The sequence below is a fragment of the Myodes glareolus genome, chromosome 25 (genome assembly GCF_982192425.1).
Source record: "Myodes glareolus chromosome 25, mMyoGla1.1, whole genome shotgun sequence".
In the NCBI taxonomy this organism is placed as follows: Eukaryota; Metazoa; Chordata; class Mammalia; order Rodentia; family Cricetidae; genus Myodes; species Myodes glareolus.
In genome coordinates, this window is record NC_142050.1 from 26,848,359 (window position 1) to 26,871,012 (window position 22,654).

The following is a 22,654-nucleotide window of genomic DNA, read 5'->3' on the forward strand; positions in this document are numbered from 1 at the left end:
TTCTTCCATGACTTGATACAAATAAACAATTAATGTTTGGTTACGACTGCATTTATCTGTCACCCGAGTCCCGGAATGGGTATGGGCTATCGGTCAGAAGAGGACATGTGAAATGGTTCAGAACTAATTTGCCTTCTGGAAGAAAAACCCCAGGAGTTTCCTTCCCATTGATAAGTTCAGAATCAGAAGTCTCATCCAGGGGGTGCAGCTGGCATGGAGATGTCACCTGCAGTCCCGTGAAAGGCAGGACGTGTGCCTCCAGGGGCACTTGCCAGCCCTCACGTTTTGCCTCTTGCTGATTTGGTGAGCTGTTAATTTTCTTGGTAGCAAAGGCCACCTTTAAAATAACCTAAGCCTCCATGTCCCCCAGAACCCTGGTGCTAAGACATAACACTTGGAGGACTAGGCGAGCTCTGGCCTAGCATGTTTTTACATGCTTCTTATTGGGCGGGAACGCCTCAACCCCATCCTCTGTAGAACTCAGAGGGCGTGCACTGCTCCAGACCTGTTCATCTGAGGTGTCACGTGCTATGACAGCATCTTTGCACACAGACCAGAACACAAAGATGGCGTGTTTTCTGTGGTAGCAACCAAAGCATGGCTTCTGAGTCTCTCATGGCTGAAGCATACGGTGTGTGTTGACAGGCCCAGGGAAGAAAAGGACAAAGGAAGAACTGGGGAGACTAAGAGAAGGGACACTTGACAGTCAGTTACTTGGCACTGAGTTGCCTGCATTTAGCCCTCACCATCTAGCCCTGTATTTAAGAGCTGGCATTCTTTTCGGTGGCAGGAAGATAGAAATAGGATGAACGTTTCGGACAAATTAAGCAACATCTGAAGGAGTTGCTGGTAGACTGGGGCCCAGACAACAGTGCAGGAGAGGAAGGAAGGAAATGTTTTAAAAGTACCTAATACGAGGGGAATGAGGCTGAGTAAGAAGGGAGAAAATACACACAGCATACAGTGTGTGTGTGTGTGTGTATAGAGACTATATGTATGTGCATGTGTGTAGAAGATTACTGCACAGCACCTCAGTAGCCATCCTTAGTAATCTATCACTAAGAACAGCTATGTGCCAGGTGAGTTTCCATGGGACAAACCTAAAAACAAGATAAGCAAGCCACAGTAGCAATTGCTGTTGAGTGACAGGCCAACCAGGAAGTATGCCAGTGACTGAGAGTGACTGATCGTTACACCCTGGGATAGCTGAGGTCCCCGAAGAGGAACGTGAACCTGAACTAGAACGATGAAGACGCTCACTATAGACAAACCATAGCAGGAAGAAAGCAGGCGGCCAATTCAAGCTGCGATCAGCGCACCACTGCCGTCCACTTTACCCGGGCCCTTCTACTTGCATGACATTAGGAAATGATCCCGCCATCCTTCACAAGCCCAGCTATGCAGTGGAGCCATCGGCCTCTCGAGATCTCATAGGATCACACGAGCTCCTACTACGCTGGGTGTCAGTGTTTGTAGGGAAGTATAAAATATAACCCTTGCCTTCAAGGACAAAAATGATGTCCCTATCAATGTCCAGTGAGTTTTCAGGCCAGCTCTGCAGCAGTGAAGGCTCACTACTGATAAAAGGTAGTGAGTTCTGGGCAGCACAGACATGTCTTAATGATCACCAGATCTGATGTTTATCAAGACACTACATTTAGGATGGACCAAAAGGCCTTTTTCGGCAAATCAGCAGTTTCTTCAGAACTGGTTCCCAGGGAGTGTTAACAGTCTTCCCAGCATATTCCCTTCATCAGCTTGGAAGCATCATCTGTCTATAGCCAATCACCAGCTCAGAATCAGAAATCAAAGTAATTGTAGACCATATCTTAATACCACCCAAAGTGGACTGCCAAGTAACACCCCATCCAATAAGGTATCCATCTCAGGGAAAGATCGTGGGAACAAGTGGAACCAGAATAAACTGAAAACAAAAGCAATAATCTGTGTGCACGACCTCTAACCAGTCAAGGAGAAATGTGACAATCTGTTTGGCTGGAGAAAAATTCCACCCCGGCTCTTAACACACCAGCTAGAGGTGAGGGGACTGCAGGAGCTGAGACAAACAGAAACACAACCTTGTCTCAGCTCCTGCAGTCCCATGACATTGTGGCTTCAGCCATGAAGGACCCAAGTTGTATGGGCAGACTGGCTCCCTGTATGACAGAACTGACGGGTGTCTGTCACTCACACTGTCTGTCACACTGAGTGGCTAACTAGGGCAGCTGGAGAGCTGAGACCGCAGACTTGCATTTCCTAAGGTGACAGTGTCAGCATTCACTGTGGCACATTTGGCCGTCAGCCTCCACGGACAAGTGAAAGCCAAATGGATGAGAAGAAGCTCTTTGGAGCCTCGAGGTTCTGGGCTCTGAATTATAGTTAGAAAAACTTATTTTCAATACAAAAACAGACGGGTGGTGGTGGCACACACCTCTAATCCCAGTACTTGGGAGGCAGAGGCTGGCAGATCTCAAGTTCCAGTCCAGCCTGGTCTACAGAGCTCAGGACAGCCAGGGCTACACAGAGAAACCTTATCTCCAAAAACAAAAACAAAAGACAATAACATCCAAGGATGTTGTACAGCACTTAACATTTCAGTCAATGAAGGACACCCATGGCATCAGTCCCAAAGGCTGTACTACCTTGCATCGTCATGACTGTCTAGGTTTGTCTGAGCATGCTCTGTGACAAAGCACGTCTGGGGTCACTTTGTTCAGAGACGTTTCTGTCTTTGAAGGAGTCACATGCTCTAGGATTCTAACAGAGGGAACAGTGGGTCGTTTCTACAATAGCTGAAGCACATTCTCTGCCACAGGCTGACTCGAGAGAAGCAATATCAAAACCTCCATCTAACCAAGAAAAAAAAAGGCAAAGAAAAAGCTGCACCCCACTTACAGGTCTTTCTCTGTCTGAGGCAGTCTAGTGCATAGTCCAACAAGAGTTCCATGAAGCTTGGTTATTCTCACTATGACCTTTGATCTCAGATGTTAACAAAGATGCCTACCCTTACTAACTAAGCAACGTGGAGCTCAACCCTCCTATTAATAAGAAACCCACTTCCTCAAACACCTGGCTAGGAAGTGAAGCAGAAGTACAGTTTTCCCTGCACTGAGGAGCCCATGGGAAGGCGTCTCAGAGGAAGCCACCACATATGGAGTCTGATCACTGGGAAACAGGATAATCCATCCTCACGGCACTCATTTAAAGAACTGTGCAAGAACTTGCCAAGCAACTGACTAATGTTTTAACACACAGGGCTGCTAAAGACGTTCGAGAAATATCTGGATCTAGGAGAACCTGCCAACACTCCGAAAGAAGAGCAATTTTTGGTAATCTTAAATGTTAAGATACACTTTCAAATATTAAGGATATATGTGTACTGGAGGAAAAGTGTCGGAGTCGACAGAGCCAGCCAAGGAAAAACAGATCAACTGGCTGGCAGGCTGTGGCCATCCGGACACTCTCCATAAGGCTTTCTATCCCTTCTCTTGACAGATGCATTGTATAACTTCTGTCACTCTGTCTCAAACTGACCCTAGCAACGGTACCTGTCCTTGGATACCTCCAAAGCGTCTAACTACTTTCCCGATTCCCCCTTCACTACCTCCACCAGCAAGGGCATTCTGGACACTGTTTTCCCAAGATACTGTCAGGAAACAGCTTTATGCCTGGCTCAGCGATGCTTTGGGAAAGCATCTTTTAAAGCACTGCAGTAGACCAGGCGATCAGCAAGCTGGGCTACGTTCTCAGCCATTTTCTTCTAGACAGAGAACCGTTGCTCCTTCCCCTTTCTTTTTTTTACATTCAATAAGTATTTATTCCAAACCCACCATGTGTCAGAGTCAGTAGTAGGTGCTATCTGAGTAGGGTGAACAAGAGAAAGTCTCTCTCAAAGCAGACATTTTAACAGCGGAGACAATTTTACACGACAGTTACAGCCAGCAGAAAGCAAACACGGTAAGAAAGTTCAGCTAGGATAGGGCGGGGGGGGGGGGGGAGAGGAAGCAGAGCCCCACTTCAGATACTCAAGGAGACACCACCAACGCTGACGGCTTGAAGGGGATCCGAGAGACAACAGGTCCTAAGGAAACGCCCTCCAGGCCAAGGGGACAGACACGAGGCTCTGAGGTGACAGCGATGATCTGGTCCACACCTTGGGTCAGAAGCTGTGCAGCACAGGGGCTTGTTTGCCTCCACCAATCTTGCACTTTTACAACAGCCCGCTCTTCAGACACCAGGACTACGGGTCCTTGACTCTAACATTCACACCCTTCACCCCAGCTTTCTTTACAAAAGAGAAAGAAAGCATGGTTAAAAAAGAAAAAAGAAAGAATGCTTAAAAAGTATGTAGGGCAGGGAACAAGCAGGAGAACATTTAGTTCGACTCCTTATTTAGGATGCCTAAACTAAGACTTCCCACCTCCTCGGCACTCAGGGTAGAACCTCAGCCTCACACTCACTGCTTTTGCCCACATCGTCCATGAGCTCTCGGTCCCTAGGACAAGGTGCTCCTTGGTCACGTAGTGTCTAGCCACTGCAATCTGATTTCTAGACCGCCATTGCCCTTCCGGGGCAGACCCTTACCAGGACCTTCAGTTGTTTGCGAGTCAAGTGTCCCCCACGTTCAGAGACTATAGTAATAAACAGTATTCTCCGTTCTTAGCTCTTGCAGACTATGCAACTGAATTAAAAATGTTAAAAATGTTCATTTATGAAAAAAATCTCATAAATAATATATTTGTGTATATTAGAAATGAGACACATCCAAAAGTCACAATTCCTCATTTACAGACTCCATAACAAAATATGCATCTTAAAAATTCAGTAAGTACTTTTTTACAATAGTTTCCATCGAAGAAGAAAATAGAATGAAATCACAATTACACATAAAGCTTCAGCAGTAATCTGGGGAGAATGTAAGAACTCATGGTGTTCTTCAGGTATTTTTCCTTCCATACTGGAGAAGGGACCACGAATGTACACAGCTAGAGTCCCCAAGAATGGGGTATCATCTGGGATGCTCTTTCTCTCAGTAAAGACATGGCTTTCTGCAGGTGGCATCAAGTCTCAAACCATTTGCTTCTCTTCATCAGGGATGCCCCTTTAGAAGGCCCCAACAATTTCTGCTTATACTGCTCAACCAGTTGGTTGAAGTGGGATTCTGCCTTATTTTCCTTAGTTTTTTTCTTAGGCACCTGTAAAAGAAAGAAGATATAAAACAGTATTTTTTTTTCCTTTTCCTTTCCTTCCCTCCCTCCCTCTTGCTTTCTTGCCTGCCTGCATTCTTTTCTGCACACCTGAAACTTTCAATGCACTTGAGGACAACCTTGAACTCCTGGCCTTATCTCTCCTCCTTCCAAGTGCCACCACCATGCCTAGTCAACGCCAAACACTAAATATCACCTTCCTGCCAAGATTAAGTAGGTACACTAGGAAGATGATTTCCAGAGAGAACCTTAGTTTGGACATCTTTGTTTGCTCCTGCCCCCACAAGAATTCCATTTATGAAATTTCAAAGTCTAGATCTTTACAGTATAATATGATATAGTCAGTGATGTCCCAGAGACAGACTTGGGTAGGACAGAATGCTAGTGACTCCACTCTTAAAGGGAAGGGAGATAAAAGTTTGACCTTGAATGTGTAAGAACCCAGGATCAGAGCTGGAGACATGACTTGGGGGGGTTAAAGGCGCTGGCTGCTCCTCCAGTGTGGATCTAGGCTCTATTTCCAGTACCCATACTGTATCTTGAAACCACCTCTAACTCCAGACCTAGAGGGTTCAATGACCTCTTCTGTTCTTTATGGACACTACCCATGTCTGTAGTATAGAAACATGCATGTGGGCAAGAGACCCATACATATAAAAAAATATTTTTAATTATTTTTTTAAAAAAGAGTACAGGACCATTATCTTCTATTAAAAAGAACTAGAGCGAGCTGGAGATGGCTCAGTGGTTAAGAGCATGTACTACTTTTCTAGAGGATCTGAGTTCAATTCCCAGCAGCCACACCAGGCAGCTAGGAACTGCTGGGAGAGAACCTGACCCTGTTGGCCTACACAAGCCCCTGTGCACACTTACACACATACACATCAGGCAGCTAGGAACTGCTGGGAGAGAACCTGACCCTGTTGGCCTACACAAGCACCTGTGCACACTTACACACACAGACAAAAATAAAATACAAAAGAACTAGAGCTCCTTGGGAAAATGGCTATTGCCAGAAACTGGGAAAGAAACATCGTACAAGAAAGTAATGCTACCAAAGACAGAAAAAATCATTTCAGAAGGATGAGGAGCTGATCCAAAGATGCTTCTGCTGTCTTAGACAGGACAAGAATAATGACTACATTTGACTGAAACACAAGGAGTTATATGAAAATTTGGGATTTCATAAAACTAATATATATATGTCAATCTCCCAGGCCACAGAGCAGGTTGATAATAGTTTACTACTCTGAAACTGAAAAGGAAAAGGAAAAAAAAAAAATCAATCATCTAACCTGTCTTTCTTAGATGTAAGATTCTCCTTTCTAGAATCCTTAGAACTCTATTTTTAAGCACAAAGGGGTTGTCTGAACCGGAAAGTCAGCATTCTGTAACCCATACAGAAATATCAGACAATCCATTGCTTTTGAAAACCAAAGGTAAGCAGCTAGGGATGTCGCTCAATAGCAGACCACTTCCTAAGCGTGAAAAGGCCTTGGGTTAGATCCCTAGCACTACAAATCTAAAAACTAAAAAACAATTGAAAAGCTGGTAGGGGATTTTCTACATACAGTGGAGAATTCCGACACCTACTGACTGATCCTGGCATTACTAACAGTGAACAACCAAAATGCAGCCCTGAACACTCACCACCTAGGAAGTGCTCTTTCCAAGAGAACTACATCTGGCTACACCTCTAGACTGTTACACCAGCTGACAGCCAGCACGCGGTGCCATGGGGACAGTTACATGACACCATAAGGAAGCAGCTGAACGCACTGTAAGATACCTCCTCAAGGACAAACAGCCTGTTTATCCAACAAACTAGCAATGTGGAAAAGGAATGTGCTAAGACAGAACAGACGCCACAGATGAAGAGGGAGGGACGGAGGAAGGAGGATGCAAATGTAATGTGTGGACTATTAACTAGCATTCTAACTGGTACTAACCAAAATAAAAACCATTTTTGAGGCAATGAGGAAAATATTAATTTGGGCTATATATTAGAGAGTATGAAGAGCTTCTGACTCATCTCAGTAGATATGATAATGATTTTGTGTGTGTTTGTGTGAAGACTGGGCCATTAGAGATGTAGTCTGAAGTTCTGAGCAATCTGTCTCTTGAGACCTATTTACATGCAAAGCAGGATTTGCTTCCCCCACTGTAGTGGGGGAACAGGTACAGGAAACAGGAAACACACGATAACTGCTCAAGCAGCTGAAACAAGTCACAGGGCTTACTTCCCTCTCCACTTTTATCACTGCACCTTGCCGTCTGAAGAGCTGCAGCCCTGCATGGAGAAGCCTTACCATCTACCCAACTATCCAGAAAGTTCACCATCTGCTCAGCCCCACAGAACCAAAGCGCCCCAGACCACATGCCCCACCAAACTCACTTGCAGGGAAGAAAGTAACTGCTGCTGCTTCTGCTTCCGGCGGCCTGTCTGGGTCTTTGGCTTCTTAGGAGGAAGGGATTTCACTTTGCCTTTGTCCCGCAACCTGAAATAAGACAGCCAGGTAGATGCTGCATTAAATTCTTTCTCTGGCTAATATCTTTAGTCTCTGTCTCTGTCACTCTGTCTCTGTCTCTGTCTCTGTCTCTGTCTCTCTCTCTCTCATTTATTTACTTAATTTAGTTTATTTTATGTGCATTGATGTTTTGCCATGGGTGGCAGGTCCCCCAGAACTAGAGCTTCAGACAGTTGTGAGCTGTCATGTGGGTGACGGGAACTGAACCCAGGGTCTTCTGGAACAGCAGTCAGTGCTCTTAACCACTGGGCCATCTCTCCAGCCCATCCTTGGTCTCTCTTAAAGAGCTTGGAAGCCAAATTCCTTCTCTATAAAGCTGTTTATTTTTTGTTTGTTTGTTTATTTGTTTTTTTCAAGACAGATTTCTCTGTGTAGCCCTGGCTGTCCTGGAACTAGCTCTATAGACCAGGCTGGCCTAGAACTCAAGAGATTCGCCTGCTTCTGCTTCCCGAGTGCTGGGATTAGAGGCGTGTGCCACCACTGCCCAGTTTCTAAGCCTAGAAGTAGTCGTTCTTAAGTGGAAGCCACAATAGCATATCCTAAGTCACAACAGTTATATATTCATTTGTTTGTCTATGCATTTATTTATTTTTGCTAAGACTTCAACAGAAATCACAAAAACCTTCAATTACTTACCAAGATATTCTTTTAAGATACACAGCACTAATCCACTGTCCCGGCACTACATGTACACAGCACTAATCCACTGTCCGGCACTACATGTACACAGCACTAATCCACTGTCCCAAACAGTGACAAGAGGTGAATCTCAACTGACACGAAAAGGCTTTGAAAGGCAAGAATGGCATGCAGCCTGCCCTGATGGTTCCTCCGCGGTTCCCTCTGCCATCTGATCCGCGGTAACATTTCTGCTGGTGTTGAGACCTTCCTGTTAACTTCCTATGGGGGACTAAGGCAGCACCAACACCCTCTCTATCAAATTCTACAAAGAAAGAGCTACATCAAAACAAATGCACTTAAAAGCACCCTCTTCTGTATGACTCCCCTCATCTCACCTAATTTTGGGGCCTCGGTGTGAAGGGAGCGCCAGGACCTTTCTTCTCTTCTTCCCATCAGGCAGCTCCACCTGCTCCACTTCAGCCTTGGTCTGGAACCCTGTCCACGACGTGGGGCGGGCCTTCCCTTTCTGCTCTCCAGAAGCCTGACTTTGATCCTGTGTAGGGCTCACTGCTTTCTGTTGCTTGTCTTTTCCAAGTTCTTTTTGCTCCTTTTGGGGCTTACTGGTTACAGGCTTAGATTCCATTTTTTGCTGCAGAAAACAAGAAATTGCCACCTGGTTTCTGGATAAGGTTTTACCTGCTGAAGAATCTCAGCAGAGGTTGGGCCTCCCTGTAAGTATGCTGAAAGAGGACCGCTTCCCTCACACAGCTGGAGACTCCAGCAAGGTAAATACAAGCAGTTTACAGGCACTGCCTAGTAACAGATGGCTACTAGGCTGGAGACACATGTGCACACACACACACACACACACACACACACACACACACACACACACACCAAAAAACAAAAACACCCAGAAACAACGATCAGTAGCCCAAAATTCAAAAACCAGTAGGAAGGAACAACTATGAAAGGTGAAACTTGGGCCAGGCTTAACACACACCTAGAATCCCAGTCACTGGGAAGAAAGAAAGGATCAGGATTATTTAAGATCCTTTTACAAAAAACTCCTGCTTCCCTTCCCCCCAAGTGTCACAGACAAAAAAGGGGGATGCCAGCAGCAGAAACAAAGCAATTAAGAAATACTTAACATAATAGAGGTAGGAAATTCAGGACAGTGACAGACATGAGTCAGAGATCTTAGAGCAGAGCCAAACTGACAAATAATCAGCCCAAGCTGCAGAACTAGATTTTCAGTACAGTGCAGTAAACCATGAGGTGGTTCAAATTTCAAAAGACAAACAAACTTATCAGCCCAGAATTCTCTAACCAATGAAATTATCTTCCACAAAAGTAGGAAACTTTCTCAGACTTTAAAACACACACACGAAATCTGCTTCACAAGAAATGCTAAACAAATTCCTCCAGAGAAGGGAAACTGCACAGATTGAAAACATGAACAGCCACAGGAGAAAAGACAGGCAGGGTTGGCAGGCAGAGAGAATACACAGGAGGAAGGAGAAGAGAGGAGGGAGGGACACACCTGGGGCAACAAGTCTGGAGGCTGCCAGACACAGAGAAGCAGTGAAAGTAAGACATACAGAAGAAGGGAGCTAATAAGCCCCAAGGCAAAAGGTAGATAAGAAGAGGCAGGTTAATTTAAGAGCTAGCCACAAACACGCCTAAGCTAGGCTGAGCATTCAAAACTACTAAGTCTGTGTGCTGCGATTTGGGAACTGGTGCTACAGTTTGGTGTGCTACAGTTTGGGGAAGCACATCAGTTTGAGAGTCCACAGCTCTGCCCTGGTTCCACTTTGCTCTCTTTGCTCTGGGCTTGCAGCTGAGGATCTGAGCTCTCAGATCCTCCTCTGTGGCCATGCCTGATGCTTGCTGCTATGCCTCTCTGCTATGATGGGCTCTTACCCTTTGGAAGCCTGAGCCCAAATAAACTTCCTTTCCTAAGCTGCTTTTGTTCACGATGTCTTATCACATTGTGATAACAACAGAATAACTGAAAAAAGACACATACCTAAACAAAACAAAATAAAAAATAAGATAATCAAGGAAGTTGATGAAAGTGTGTAATGGGGACTTATCTTACAGTGGGAAGGCTCCGTTGCTATGAATAGGCAAAGTTAGACAAAGGACCACTTTTATAATGGAAGTGCAGTATGAACATAAACACAGGCAACAAAGAACTCAAAGAAAATGCAGGCAGCTTCAGAGGCACCCCTGAAGCACTGGCTAAAGGCAGTTAACCTGGGGTTAAAAAGCTAGCATGCAAAAGAATAAGACCCCAGGTTCTCAATTAAAGCCACAGTTTTAGCCACTGTGTCATTTATCTGTCTGTCATGCCTTAGTACACATCAAACACTGAGTGCTCTCTGCACGTGCAAACTGTAGTGTAGTGCTGATGGGTACTGCACATGCAAACTGTAGTGTAGTGCTGATGGGCACTGCAATGCAAACTGTAGTGTAGTGCTGATGGGCACTGTAAGAACTGTGAACCTCAGAATAATCTAGGGAAGCTGGGTAACAGAGTATTGACTACAAGTTGGTATATCTGCTCCTTTCATCCTTAGAGGAGGAATTGTGACTAAACCCACTTTACAAACTGACGTCAGAGAAGAAGTAACTGGCCAGGGAACATGTAGCTAAGAAAGAAGCAGAGCACACAGCGCCTGTTCTTCCTCTCTCCACACCAATTAAAATGGTCTAAAACCACCAGGTGTCCTGCGCTGAGACTAGAAGACCGAGTTCAAGGCAACTTGGAGGACAAAGAGAGACCTTATCTCAGATGATGATGATTCTGAAACATAACCTGAGCCACTAGGTTTAACACGGCCCCTACACACCACACAGGAACTCATGATGGATCAAAACATTGGCTTCTGTTTCTTCCCTTTCCCTTCTCCTATGCAGCTCTTGGGAGAGGGACAGCAAAGAAGAAAACACCAGGGAGTCTTAGGAAACAGAGTAAATCCTACTTGGCAGAAGCACAAATTAAAAAAGGAAAATTTAACTAAGCTCTTTTAAAAAAAAAAAAAAGAAAAGAAAAGAAAAAAATGCTGGACATGACAGTATACACCTTTAATCTTAGTAGCCAAGGTAGAGGCATCTCTGTGAATTCTGGGTTAGAACTACACAGTGAGATTCTGTCACAAACAACCAAAGACAAACAAACAAGGGCCAGTAAGATGTCTCGGCAAGTAAAGGCACTTGCCACCAAGTTCAATCCCCAGGACACACATGGTAGAAAGAGAGAACCAACTTCCCCAAATTGTCTTCTGACCTCCAGAAGTAATGGCAGACACGCAGGCACATACACATAAGCACACACAGGACAAAACCAAACCCAGTCAAGCATTTAGGTTCAGTATTAAGTTCAGTACCAGGCTGCGTTGGATCCTCAGCTCCTTTACTTTAAGTTTCCTTCGATCTTCTAACGAGAACTCCACTATTGGTCTCTGTGAGGGAGACAGAATGTCACTCCTAAGACTCTGTAATCTGTCGAGTCCAGTAAGCCTAGCTGTTCCTTCCATCCACTCCTCTTCATAAACCGAGGCTGTTTCTGTGTCTTTAACAGCATTGGTTCTGCAGGCAGACCATCCAGTCCACATACTTCAGAAGCACCTTCTTGCCTAGAGCTACCATCTGCCTTCCCCACCTTTTGGTACTTTTTCACCCAGTCCTTTTGGTACTCTTTCCCACCATTAAATATCAGGGACACTGGATAGTTAAACTCTCAGAAAATGGGGTCTCCCTGAAGGATGGGGCTCACCTTCTGAGACCCAAATATTTCTGGGTTGTTGTTGATATGGCGGAGGGCTCTGAGGGCATGCTCATGCTTTTGGAACTCTGCAAAGGCATAGCCCAGGGACTGACCCTTCGTTTTTCCATGAACTGGTTTAAGGTCCCGCATCACTCTACACTGTGAGTAGAAAAAGAGAAAAATAAAACAGTAGTTAAAAATAAGAAATAAAAATTTCCAGAGAAAAATTTATTTGTTTTTAAAATATTGCATATGTGTGTGGCCATGTATACCCATGTGCACCTAAATGCAGTCCCCATGGAGTCCAGAAGAATGCGATGGACTCCCTGGAACTGGACTTGGAAGCAGTTGTGAGCTGCCAGATATGACTGTTGGAAAGCAAAATCAGGTCCTCTGCAAGAACAATATGTGTCATAACCACTAAGCCATCTCTCCAACACCCTGAGGAAAATTTGGAACAGCTAACTGTTCAGAACACATGTAACTGAAAGATACATAATTCTCTAGAATGTCAGCAAGTTATTGCTGAGAATGGAGAACCATCCAAAGATTCTAGCACTGAAGAAAGTCTCCAGAAAGGAAATTAATAGAGCAGGGAGGAAAGAAAACCTGATGGTTTTAGATGAGAAAGATATACCCAGCACAGGAAAGGCTGTCCCTTTACCCTCAATAAGCCTCAGAACACAGCAAGTGTCAGCTCTCTTGGGTTAGGGTCAGAACTCTATCACACACGTTTTTCTCTAAAGCACTAGACAGGATACAGTAAGCATCCTAGGGTCACGAAGAACATAGAAGAGCATTGAGAAAATTCACCATTTGCACAGTATTTCTCCCCAGAGCTGTCACAGGAGTGTGAAACACACATGTATACTCTGTGTGTGGACACTACTCTGTGTGTGGACACTACTCTGTGTAGACACTACTCTGTGTGGACACTGTGTGTAGACACTACTCTGTGTGGACACTACTCTGTGTGTGGACACTACTCTGTGTGGACACTACTCTGTGTGGACACTACTCTGTGTGGACACTACTCTGTGTAGACACTACTCTGTGCGTAGACACTACTCTTTCCACTACAGAAAAGGAGTGAATTCCTTATTTCAAGATGCTCATTCACTTAAAATGTCATTCAAGACATTTTATAGAGACACAGTGCTTATACAAATAAAAGAATTAAGAACAAAATTTAATATAATGCTGTTGTGAGGCACGGTTCCTGAGGAGACATGATAGGGAACCAAAGAGAAACAGGAATGACTCACAGACAGCTGCAGCACCAAAGCCCCCCTTTCCCGGGAAAAGCTCACAAGCTGGATGCCTGTAGTACACTGTACTCCTGAACGCAGCTCAACAGGTTAGAGTATCTTTCCCAGGTAGCCTCTTCCAGGCAGTTCATCAGGTCTCTGCCTCTACCAAGTAGCCTGGCTGGTCTGAGCGTCTTCTAGGCACATCAGCCTGCTTGAGAGCATCTCTCAGCAGTTCTTACTTCTTATATATGTTTGAGGAGCGTGTATCTGGTCAATTTCAGGGACTGCCTTTGAACTTTTACTTCCTAAGCTTACCAACCAACCTTCTGTCTAAAGTTGAGGTTTTATCTTGGGAAAAATGTTCACACAACCAATGCACATATTGTACAAAGTACAGAAGTGCATTAAACTGTAACAGGTTCACAATAGGCGCACATGAAATATTATACTCATTACTAACAGTGCTGTCAGACATGTTCTGTAACATTCTCTCATGCTATTTCCTCAATACCAAGAAATATATTTTAAAGAGGCTTTAGATATTAGGCACACAGTTTAGTTATGAATCAGCAAATCACCTAAAATATAGGCAATGGCATTTTTAAATATAAAGATTAATAGACTACTCTATGCCATGTGCTACATCCAGGATTGGGGATAATGAGATATTTATCCTCAAAGAGTTCAGTCTGTCTGGAGAAACAACCAAGTTTCAGGTCAGTATAAATGGTAGGAGCTTCAAAAGAGACAGAGCTGAACCAAGTACCAGTGTGAACCCTGAGTTTTCGAATAAACTGAAGACATGCATAGTTCTCTGTGCTTACTGCAGAGTATTAAGAGTCTCACACAGTTAAATGCTGTTTTAGAGGCCAGAGAGATGGCAGAATGGGTAAATGCTTGCCTTGTAAGCATGAGAACCGAGTTCAGATGTCGAGAACCCATGCATGTAAAAGCCAGACATGACGGTGTGTCTGGAACCTCAGCATTCCTATGGTGGGATAGAAAGACAGTAGGATGCTGTGGGAACAGCAAGCATGGGCATGCAGGAAACAGGAGAGCCCGCCTCAGACAAGGTGGAGGGTGAGGTCCGACTGAGACGAGGCTGTCATCTAAATGCTACATGGACAAGTATGCCCTGGCCCTGGCACGGGCTCTCGTGTTCTCTTCCCTCTCTCTTCTCCTCTTCTCTCTCCTTTCCCCTCCCCTCCTCCTCTCCCCTACTCTCTTACATACGTGCGTGCACACATACACACACAACATTCTTTTAGGAGACAAACCACATAAATTGTATTCTCTGCAACAAAATTCACATTACAACATCTATATAATGCTGAGAACACAGCAGGTATTGAATAAATGCTTGCTAAATCAATTCATGACAGAGATTTCCTCACATTTTGCTGCAATTCCGTCAGGCGGTTCCCAAAAGAAAAAAAACAAAAATAAGAAAACAGCCTAACCCAACTTTGCATGCTGATGTATCCAAAAGAAAATCTGTTGGCACACTGGCACCATGGCCTGAAATGACGGCTCATGACTGCAGCTGTGCATGGCAGGGCGTCTCTCACCTCCTTGATGCACACGCCCTTCTCGCCTCTAGTGGCACTCAGCAGCAGCTGCCTCAGCTGTTTGTCATCCACGGCCTTTGGCAGATTATGCAGGCAAAGTCTGGTCTGGGAGACAAAGATATTCTGGTTCTTGAGTTTCTGATGTTTCAGTAGCTCAAACTGGGAGAGGAGAAAAAGACACACTCTTAACATACAATATACCCATTAGGCAGGCTCCTAATTCTCTAAAAGAAAAGAATCATAACCCCACCCCAGCCACAGGTGTACCGGCTGCCTTGATGCCCAAATAGGCAGGTTCAGGGAGGCAAGTCAGAGATGAACCAAATGTCATCCAACTAGAGAATTCAAATAATATTTTAAGATTTTAAGATTCAAATTTTTATAAAAATGAAACTGAAGATCAATATTTAACTCTCAACAATGACGTGAAACCAAATAAAATTTAAAAACTGCATAGCTCAAAATGTGGTCCAGCACAAGTATTCTTTATTTTAAAAAGTTTATTTTATTTTTATTGGTTTTACAAATAAGATTTTTCTGTATAGGCTGTCCTGAAACTCATTCTGTAGACAAAGCTGGCCTTGAACTCAGAGATCTGCTTGCCTCTCCTCCCAAGTGCTGGGATTAAATGTGTGCGCCCACCACCGCCCAGCTTAGCACAAGTATTCTTCTAAGTAATACTGAAGTTAGCATCTATACTCAGTCCTTACCCACCCAACAACTAAGTCTAAGGACTTCCTTCCTAAAGAAAATAAACTTATTTTTATAAGGCACATATATAACTTAGCAAGATTTGGCTAGCAAAATTAATCCTAAAATTCAGTACACCTTATTGCACTACTTCCCCAAATACCGTAACATGGAGAACACTACTACAAAACCATGCTGGAAAGACGTTTCATTCCTACCTATTATTAACGTGCATTTGCTGCTCACCATCTCCTCAACTCTAAGGCTCCACAGCTGCTCTGTATCTTTACCATTCTAAGCTGGCTTTTGATCCTTTAATTTGTAATTTTATTATTAGGTGTGTGTCCATGTGTAATTGTGTACACACTTGTGCATGAGGTGGGATCAAAGGACAACTTCAGAGGGATCAACTCAGGTCGTCAGGCTTGCTCAGTAGCACTTTACCCACTGGGCCAGCCCAACGGCTCTAGGCTGCCTTAAAAGGTGAGCTGCATGAGCTGGCTACAGCGTAGCTAGTAAAGTGTCTGCACTGCACACACAGCTTCTGAAGTTCAATTCTCAGCACATGTAAACTGGGCACGATGGAGCCTGCCTAAAAGCCCAGTACGCAGGAGGTGAAGAGGCAAGAGGATCAGAAATTCAGAAGTACTTGGCTACACAATAAGGTCAGTCCAAGCTATGGGAGACCATCTCAGAACAAAAGCAAGCTCCTATATGTACAAAAGTGACGACTGCTGAGAGCATTACTAAGCAGCAAAGGCGTCAGTCAACAACAGAAAACCTATACTATGAAGTTGTTGCACAATAACTGTATAATTTGGGGCTACTAAGCCATCCCAAATGACATTGTGGCTTCTCTTTCCAAAACCCACATGCCCTCCCTTTCCTAGTAAGCCCAGCCCACAGAGCTTCCTTTCTACATTTATGCTAACAACTGCATACAGCCCCTCCTTCTCCACACCTCCTGCATTGTCCAGCAGCAAGTCACTCACCATACGTGAATACTAGAAAAATGAAGAAAAAGACTGAGTTTTTGCAATGGAGCAGAATGCTCATACAAAATTAGGAGTAATGTCCAGTTACTTCTCCTTCACCTGTGTGCTTCTAACAAGGTAAAATATGGTCTTTATACATAGCTCTTCACGAGCAAAAGTAGCAGCAATCGCTGTTTCTGATTCATTTGCAGAACCATGAAGAAGCTTAAGGCCGGTGCCTAATCTACCCACCCGCTCTCGTTTGGCCATATCCGCAGCACTCACACCCTCGGCAGCCTTCGTCCCAGCACGGATCACTGCAGAAAGAAGGAAAAAGGCCAAGATGTCACCAAGGGAATGTTCACTGAGTAACAGGAAGAATGTGACTGGAATGATGCAAACTCTCTGATCAGGGCCCTGAGGACTGTGTTGGCCAGTTAGTTAGGTCCAAAAATAGCTACAGGGCTAAGTTCTAGACTTAAACTTGCTCTAAAGACAAACTCTGAACATTTTGTGATTTTGTTTCTTTCTGCCTGAAAAACAGCATCATATTCATGCCACAAATTGAACGGTATGGAAGAAGCTCTGAAAGTGGCTATAATCCAGGTATCTGGAGCGCAGAATGTTCCAACAACCTGCCCTGAAACAGCTGCTCCTCATGCACTTTGAGCCAATCACTCAACCATCAGATGACCACCACAGAGAAGAGCTATGGACTCAAGGCCTTCGCACCAGAGGCTGATGGCCTGACATCAACAGTTGCTACTATGCATCTACACGGGGTAGGCTGATAAACACCAGAAATGCTACAATTGTTTGTAACTTAAAGCAAATTTTAATTATTTTCATTAAGAGAAAGGTACTAAGTAAACATTTAAAATCTATCAATAATCCAAAAAAGTAATTTCAGTTTTATTTCTCAACATCTTAAAAAAAAAAAAAAAAACTCATAAGAAATGAAGACGAGGGGCTGGAGAGATGGCTCAGTGGTTAAGAGCATTGCCTGCTCTTCCAAAGGTCCTGAGTTCAATTCCCAGCAACCACATGGTGGCTCACAACCATCTGTGATGGGGTCTGGTGCCCTCTTCTGGCCTGCAGGCATACGCACAGACAGAATATTGTATACGTAATAAATAAATAAATATTTAAAAAAATAAAAAAAATGAAGACGAAAAGGAGGTCATTTCAGTTTTTCCCCTTTGTGCTTCTAACGCTATAATGGAAATATATAAGGCAACCAGATAGAAGAGAGAATAGGACTGATCAATCTGCAAAACGAATAAAGGGTCCTAACAAAGCTACATCTATTGAAGTGGTATAGCAATAGAACACTGGAAAGGAGGAAATTTCACTTTTTATTGGAAACACATCTCAAAATAGAATTGTTGGCTCACTCTCGTGTGCCAAAAACAACTACTCAGATGCCTGGCTCCTAACTCTTCCACTACTCACAGCCTTCTCGGGCCAGATAAAGGTTCCGGGTTCCAGTTGGCTTCTTCACCTTCTTTGTCTGGAGCTTTGCTGCCTCATCACGGGTCACAGCCAAGTCAATCTTGAGCAGCCGGCCATCCAGTTTAAGCCCACCACCCTGAAACACATTGTAACCTTCTCTTCAGATACTTAGCAGGCAGAAAGCACAAACCAGGAGTATCAGGGAACGAGAACCAGCACACGGTAATCGTGCAGTGAACGCCAGGCCACAGGACACAGCTGCCTGGTGGCTACATGTGGACCCTTGAGTCTCACACTAGTTTTTACAAGTGTACAAAATGTAACATGTGTGTACTTAAGACAATCAGCTGTTAAGGAATATACCTTACAGTAGTTCTAAAGCAAGCCTAAACTGAGGAAAATGTTCTATAAACAGATGTTTAGTATTCTAAAGCTAGTAAAACAAGAGTATTTAAAAGACAATAATACAGGAAAAAAAATCTCAAAAACTACATACTTCATTTAAAAACCACAGAAAAATTCTGAGTGCCTATACTTTGTCTATCAAATGTGCATTAGTGTCCCAGGTGGCATTAATACCTTCTTTCAGTCTTTCATGTTCACAGCCTAGACTAGAGATGGATACACAAACAGCAATGAATACTACAGATACCAAACCTGTTTCCTCACTTAAGAAATATGGGTAATTTCACTCATTTCAATGGATAAATAATTAAGGCAGCACATACAAAGCTCAGTGCTAAATATACACTAAGTACTCAAGTCTTCATTTTATTAATAATAATAAAACTTGGTGCAAGGGTGAGATCTCCTAGCATCGGGGAAGAACATACTCTCCTTACCTCGGCCTCTAGAGAGGCAGCTGCAAGGCATTTCTGAGCTGCTTCCTGAGATATGAATTGTGCAAATGCACAGCCTGCAACAAGACAAAATTCAGTCAGACATTCCTCGCTTCCACAGAGAGCAAGGACAACACTGAAAGTATCCACGGCCTGAAACAAATGGAAGGGCTAAGCAGTGTCTATGGGGCAGGTACTGTTAAGTGGTACAGGATCACAGCTACACACCACAGCAAACACATCTTATTCTTAGCGTTTGGTCTCATCAACTACCTCCTTAATGATACCCACATGAAACGACAGAGGACTCTGGCTGACCACTTAGTTCAACATCACAGAGTCCCTAGTGGTAGTGTGAGAGATGAGGCAGAACTATTTAACCTTGAAATTACATCTCATGGTCTTAGAGTCTCCTAGGAGGCATCAAATAACACCAAATATGCCTGTTGGGGTTAAAAAAAAAAAAAGGCTTCTATTATATGAATACCACAGGAAAACAGCCATGAGCTTAATTGTTGGCTTCTGCTCTAGGATCTTTATAAAGCATGCCTTTCACTGGTTAGATGCAGGGCCAGTTATCTAAATGAAATTCTACTATGGATTAAAAGAAACTTTGCACAAGTTCACCTCACAGTAAATTTCAAAACAAATGTTTCATAATACATTGCTAGTATACTTCAAAAAAGAATTCTCTCATATGACAACACTACCATGTCTCCCAGAGCTAGGGCATTATCTTCTGCCCTGTACCGGAATGATTCTAGGCAGATTAATCTAAAACACACATACAATAGGTTAACCCAAGGCCTACCATCTAGAGAGATAAGTGTTCTACTTCTGGGTTCCCAACACCTCCCACCCTCTATTCACATCCTTTAGGCACTGATCAGGTAGCATATTCCTCAAATAAGAAGTACTGCAGGAATCTGGACTGCTCTCTACAGCACGGCGCACTTTAGTCAGGAGAAGCAAACACAGTTCAAGCTCAGAACCCATGGGCTACGCAGTAGTGAAGTCAGCCGTGCACAGAACAAGAACACTTGGGGGAAACCGTCTACACGGAACACGTACGGACTTGGCATTCTCTACAAACAACCTAACAAAAACTTATTTTCTTAGGGGTATGTGTATACTGACACATTTGTATAATAGCAGCATCTATTAACTCCAAGGAGAACGTCGATGGAGTCAGTATGCCTGAGGCCATCTAAGACTCTGCACTTACCCCTACTGTGCACTCAGCCTCTTTAAGCTTAACCACCTTGAAGAAAACAGGCAACAAACCTTCCTATGTCTTGGATTTCCTACACAGGTTTCACAACCTAAGCTAGATGCACAGCTTTAATCTTAAATTATGTTTTCTTCCATAGCCCTGCCCAGAACAGTGTCTACATATGCACTGATCCTTGCTGAAAACAGCCAACAGGCTGGAAGCAACCAGCAACAACAACTAGGTCACAAAGCGAGAATACTGTGCAGATGTGGGCCGATAACATCTGCTGCAGCTGGAAGGAATAGAGTTACTTCTTCCCTGTCAAGAATTTCATTAAGAATCCCCCACTACTTCCCCAGGCCACGTTTTCTGTGCTGTTCAAAAAATACAAGGAGAAGTCCTTTATTAGGAATAGCCAGCAGACACAGAAGTGGAGAATTCATACTGGGCTCATTCTTGGCCAAACTAATCCAAAAGGAAGTTGCTTTATTTTCGTTCCTTAATGCATGGATGTGACCTAGAGATTAAAGCATATGGGAAGAGCCAGGCTGTGATGGCACATGACTTTAATCCTAGTACTTAAGCAGAGACAGGCAAGATCAGTGAGTTCAAGTCCAGCCTGGTCTATAAATCAAGTTCCAGGACAGTCAGGCCTGTTACAAAGAGACATTGTCTTGAAAAACAAAAACCAAACAAAAAGTATATTGAAAGAAGTACATAGGCTATGTGCAAACACTTGTCATTTTATATGAAGGACTTGAAAACTCACAAACGTTGGTATTGCCATGGTCCTAGAATGGGTGATGCAGGACAAGTATGATGAAAGTAATACAAGATGAAGGACAAAAAGATTTCTAATTTGCAAATTAGCCTAATCCTATATGAAGAAAATTAGGTCAGGTGTGGTGGCGTACACCTTTAATCCCAGCACTCAGGAAGTAGAGGGAAGTAGATCTCTATGAGTTCCAGGCCAGCTTGGTCTACATAGTGAGATCCTGTCTCATAAAGAATGAAAGAAAGTCAAAAGTATAAGTATTGTCTCTCCCTTAAAGGATAAGAATTTAATCACTGGATCAGTACTGGGGTTCAGTCTCTGATGGCCCTAAAGTCTGTAGATCACCACATGTGGCTCTCTTGGGTAGTAAAATGCTTTGCCAAGCGAAACAAACTGTCAAGAGGAGCATAGAAAAGGTGTCAAAACTTTAGCAAATTAGAGTTAGTAAATGACAATACACTATAATATTAAAATTATTGCTGGATGGTGGTAGCCCATGCCAATTTAATCCCAGCACTTGGGAGGCAAGTGGATCTCCAAGTACAAGGCCAGAGTGAATTCCAGGACAGCCAGGGCAACTCAGAGAAACCCTGTTACAGGTAGGTGTGTGTAGGTGCGTGTGTGCATGTGTTAAATTATGCTTTTAAAATCAGTTAAGATTAATAGACCTGCCAGGTGGTGGTGGCGCACGCCTTTAATCTCAGCACTCAGGAGGCAGAGACAGGTGGATCTCTATGAGTTCGAGGCCAGCCTGGTTCTACAAAGTGAATTCCAGGACAGGCTCCAAAGCTACAAAGAAACCCAAAAACTCGAAAAACCAAAAAAAGATATTAAATAGCTGGCTACACTCAAAACGAGATAGAAGTAAAACAGTATCATAGGCATGCTAAGAAACTCTAGAAAAACTATTTTAACTGAGTGAAAGTAAAAACTGATCAAGTCTTATCTGACTGATTCTTATCAGTTGAAAAGTACGGTTTAGAATGGAAGTTCGTAACCATGGATAAACTCTTGAGAGCCCGCAAACCCTCAGAAACAGCATTCTTCTGAGGAGAGGGGTTACGGCATTTGCTGGAGCGCAAAGGAATCAAGAACCCAAACAATTAACTCAATGCTTACTCGTCTTTCATGTCAGCCTGACTGGATACATGGAGGCTGAAGCCATACTCTTTGGCTATTTGTAAGGGTGTTTCCAAAAAGATTGAGAGTAAAGATCCTCCCTGAAAGTCAGTGGCACTTCATGGTCTAGGAGCAGGGTAAATTCAACCTCACCCTTTCTTTGCTTCCTGGCCCACTATGGAAGAGCTGAGCTATTCTGCCATGTCCACACCATAACAGACTGAATTCTCTGAAGCAAAGCAAAATAAATCCTGCTTTCTTTATGTCAGGTATTTTGGACACAATAATGGAAAGCTAAGAAATACGCAGCTTGAGCAGAATGAATGCAGTCCATGAAGTCAAAGACTGTAAGTGGAATGATGCTGGGGATGTGTCTACATTCACATTCTACTACACAGCAGTGTGCTGGAATGAATATTTAACCCTTCAGAGTAGAGAATACACAGCATTAGGGGAAACTATCTCATGCACCACTCCTGCTACATACTTTTCCTTCTGACTGTTGCCATGCAACAAAGTTTCTGTCGATTTTATCTCTAACAAAAGCAAAGAAAAAAATTCCCATTAATTTTGAGCAGTGTGGAATATTAATACCCATGAGATGCTATCACATTAGAAATGCTAAGGAGAACAACAAATGGAATCC

The 22,654-nt window shown here is 43.6% G+C and overlaps 1 protein-coding gene across 1 annotated transcript in view; it reads right to left on the reverse strand.

Annotated features, from left to right (window-relative positions):
- Positions 1–4,708: 4,708 nt before the first annotated feature.
- The window catches only part of Rbm28 (RNA binding motif protein 28), a 39,964-nt gene continuing 22,018 nt past the window's right edge, over positions 4,709–22,654 (reverse strand). The window contains exons 11-19 of the mRNA XM_048451024.3: positions 18,905–18,978; positions 18,063–18,198; positions 16,863–16,927; positions 14,947–15,105; positions 12,138–12,287; positions 11,749–11,823; positions 8,752–9,005; positions 7,603–7,705; positions 4,709–5,195 (exon numbers count right to left, since the gene is read on the reverse strand). Of these exons, the coding sequence (XP_048306981.3) occupies positions 5,061–5,195; positions 7,603–7,705; positions 8,752–9,005; positions 11,749–11,823; positions 12,138–12,287; positions 14,947–15,105; positions 16,863–16,927; positions 18,063–18,198; positions 18,905–18,978 (1,151 nt within the window). The 3' untranslated portion in view covers positions 4,709–5,060. The remainder of the gene's footprint in view (positions 5,196–7,602; positions 7,706–8,751; positions 9,006–11,748; positions 11,824–12,137; positions 12,288–14,946; positions 15,106–16,862; positions 16,928–18,062; positions 18,199–18,904; positions 18,979–22,654) is intronic.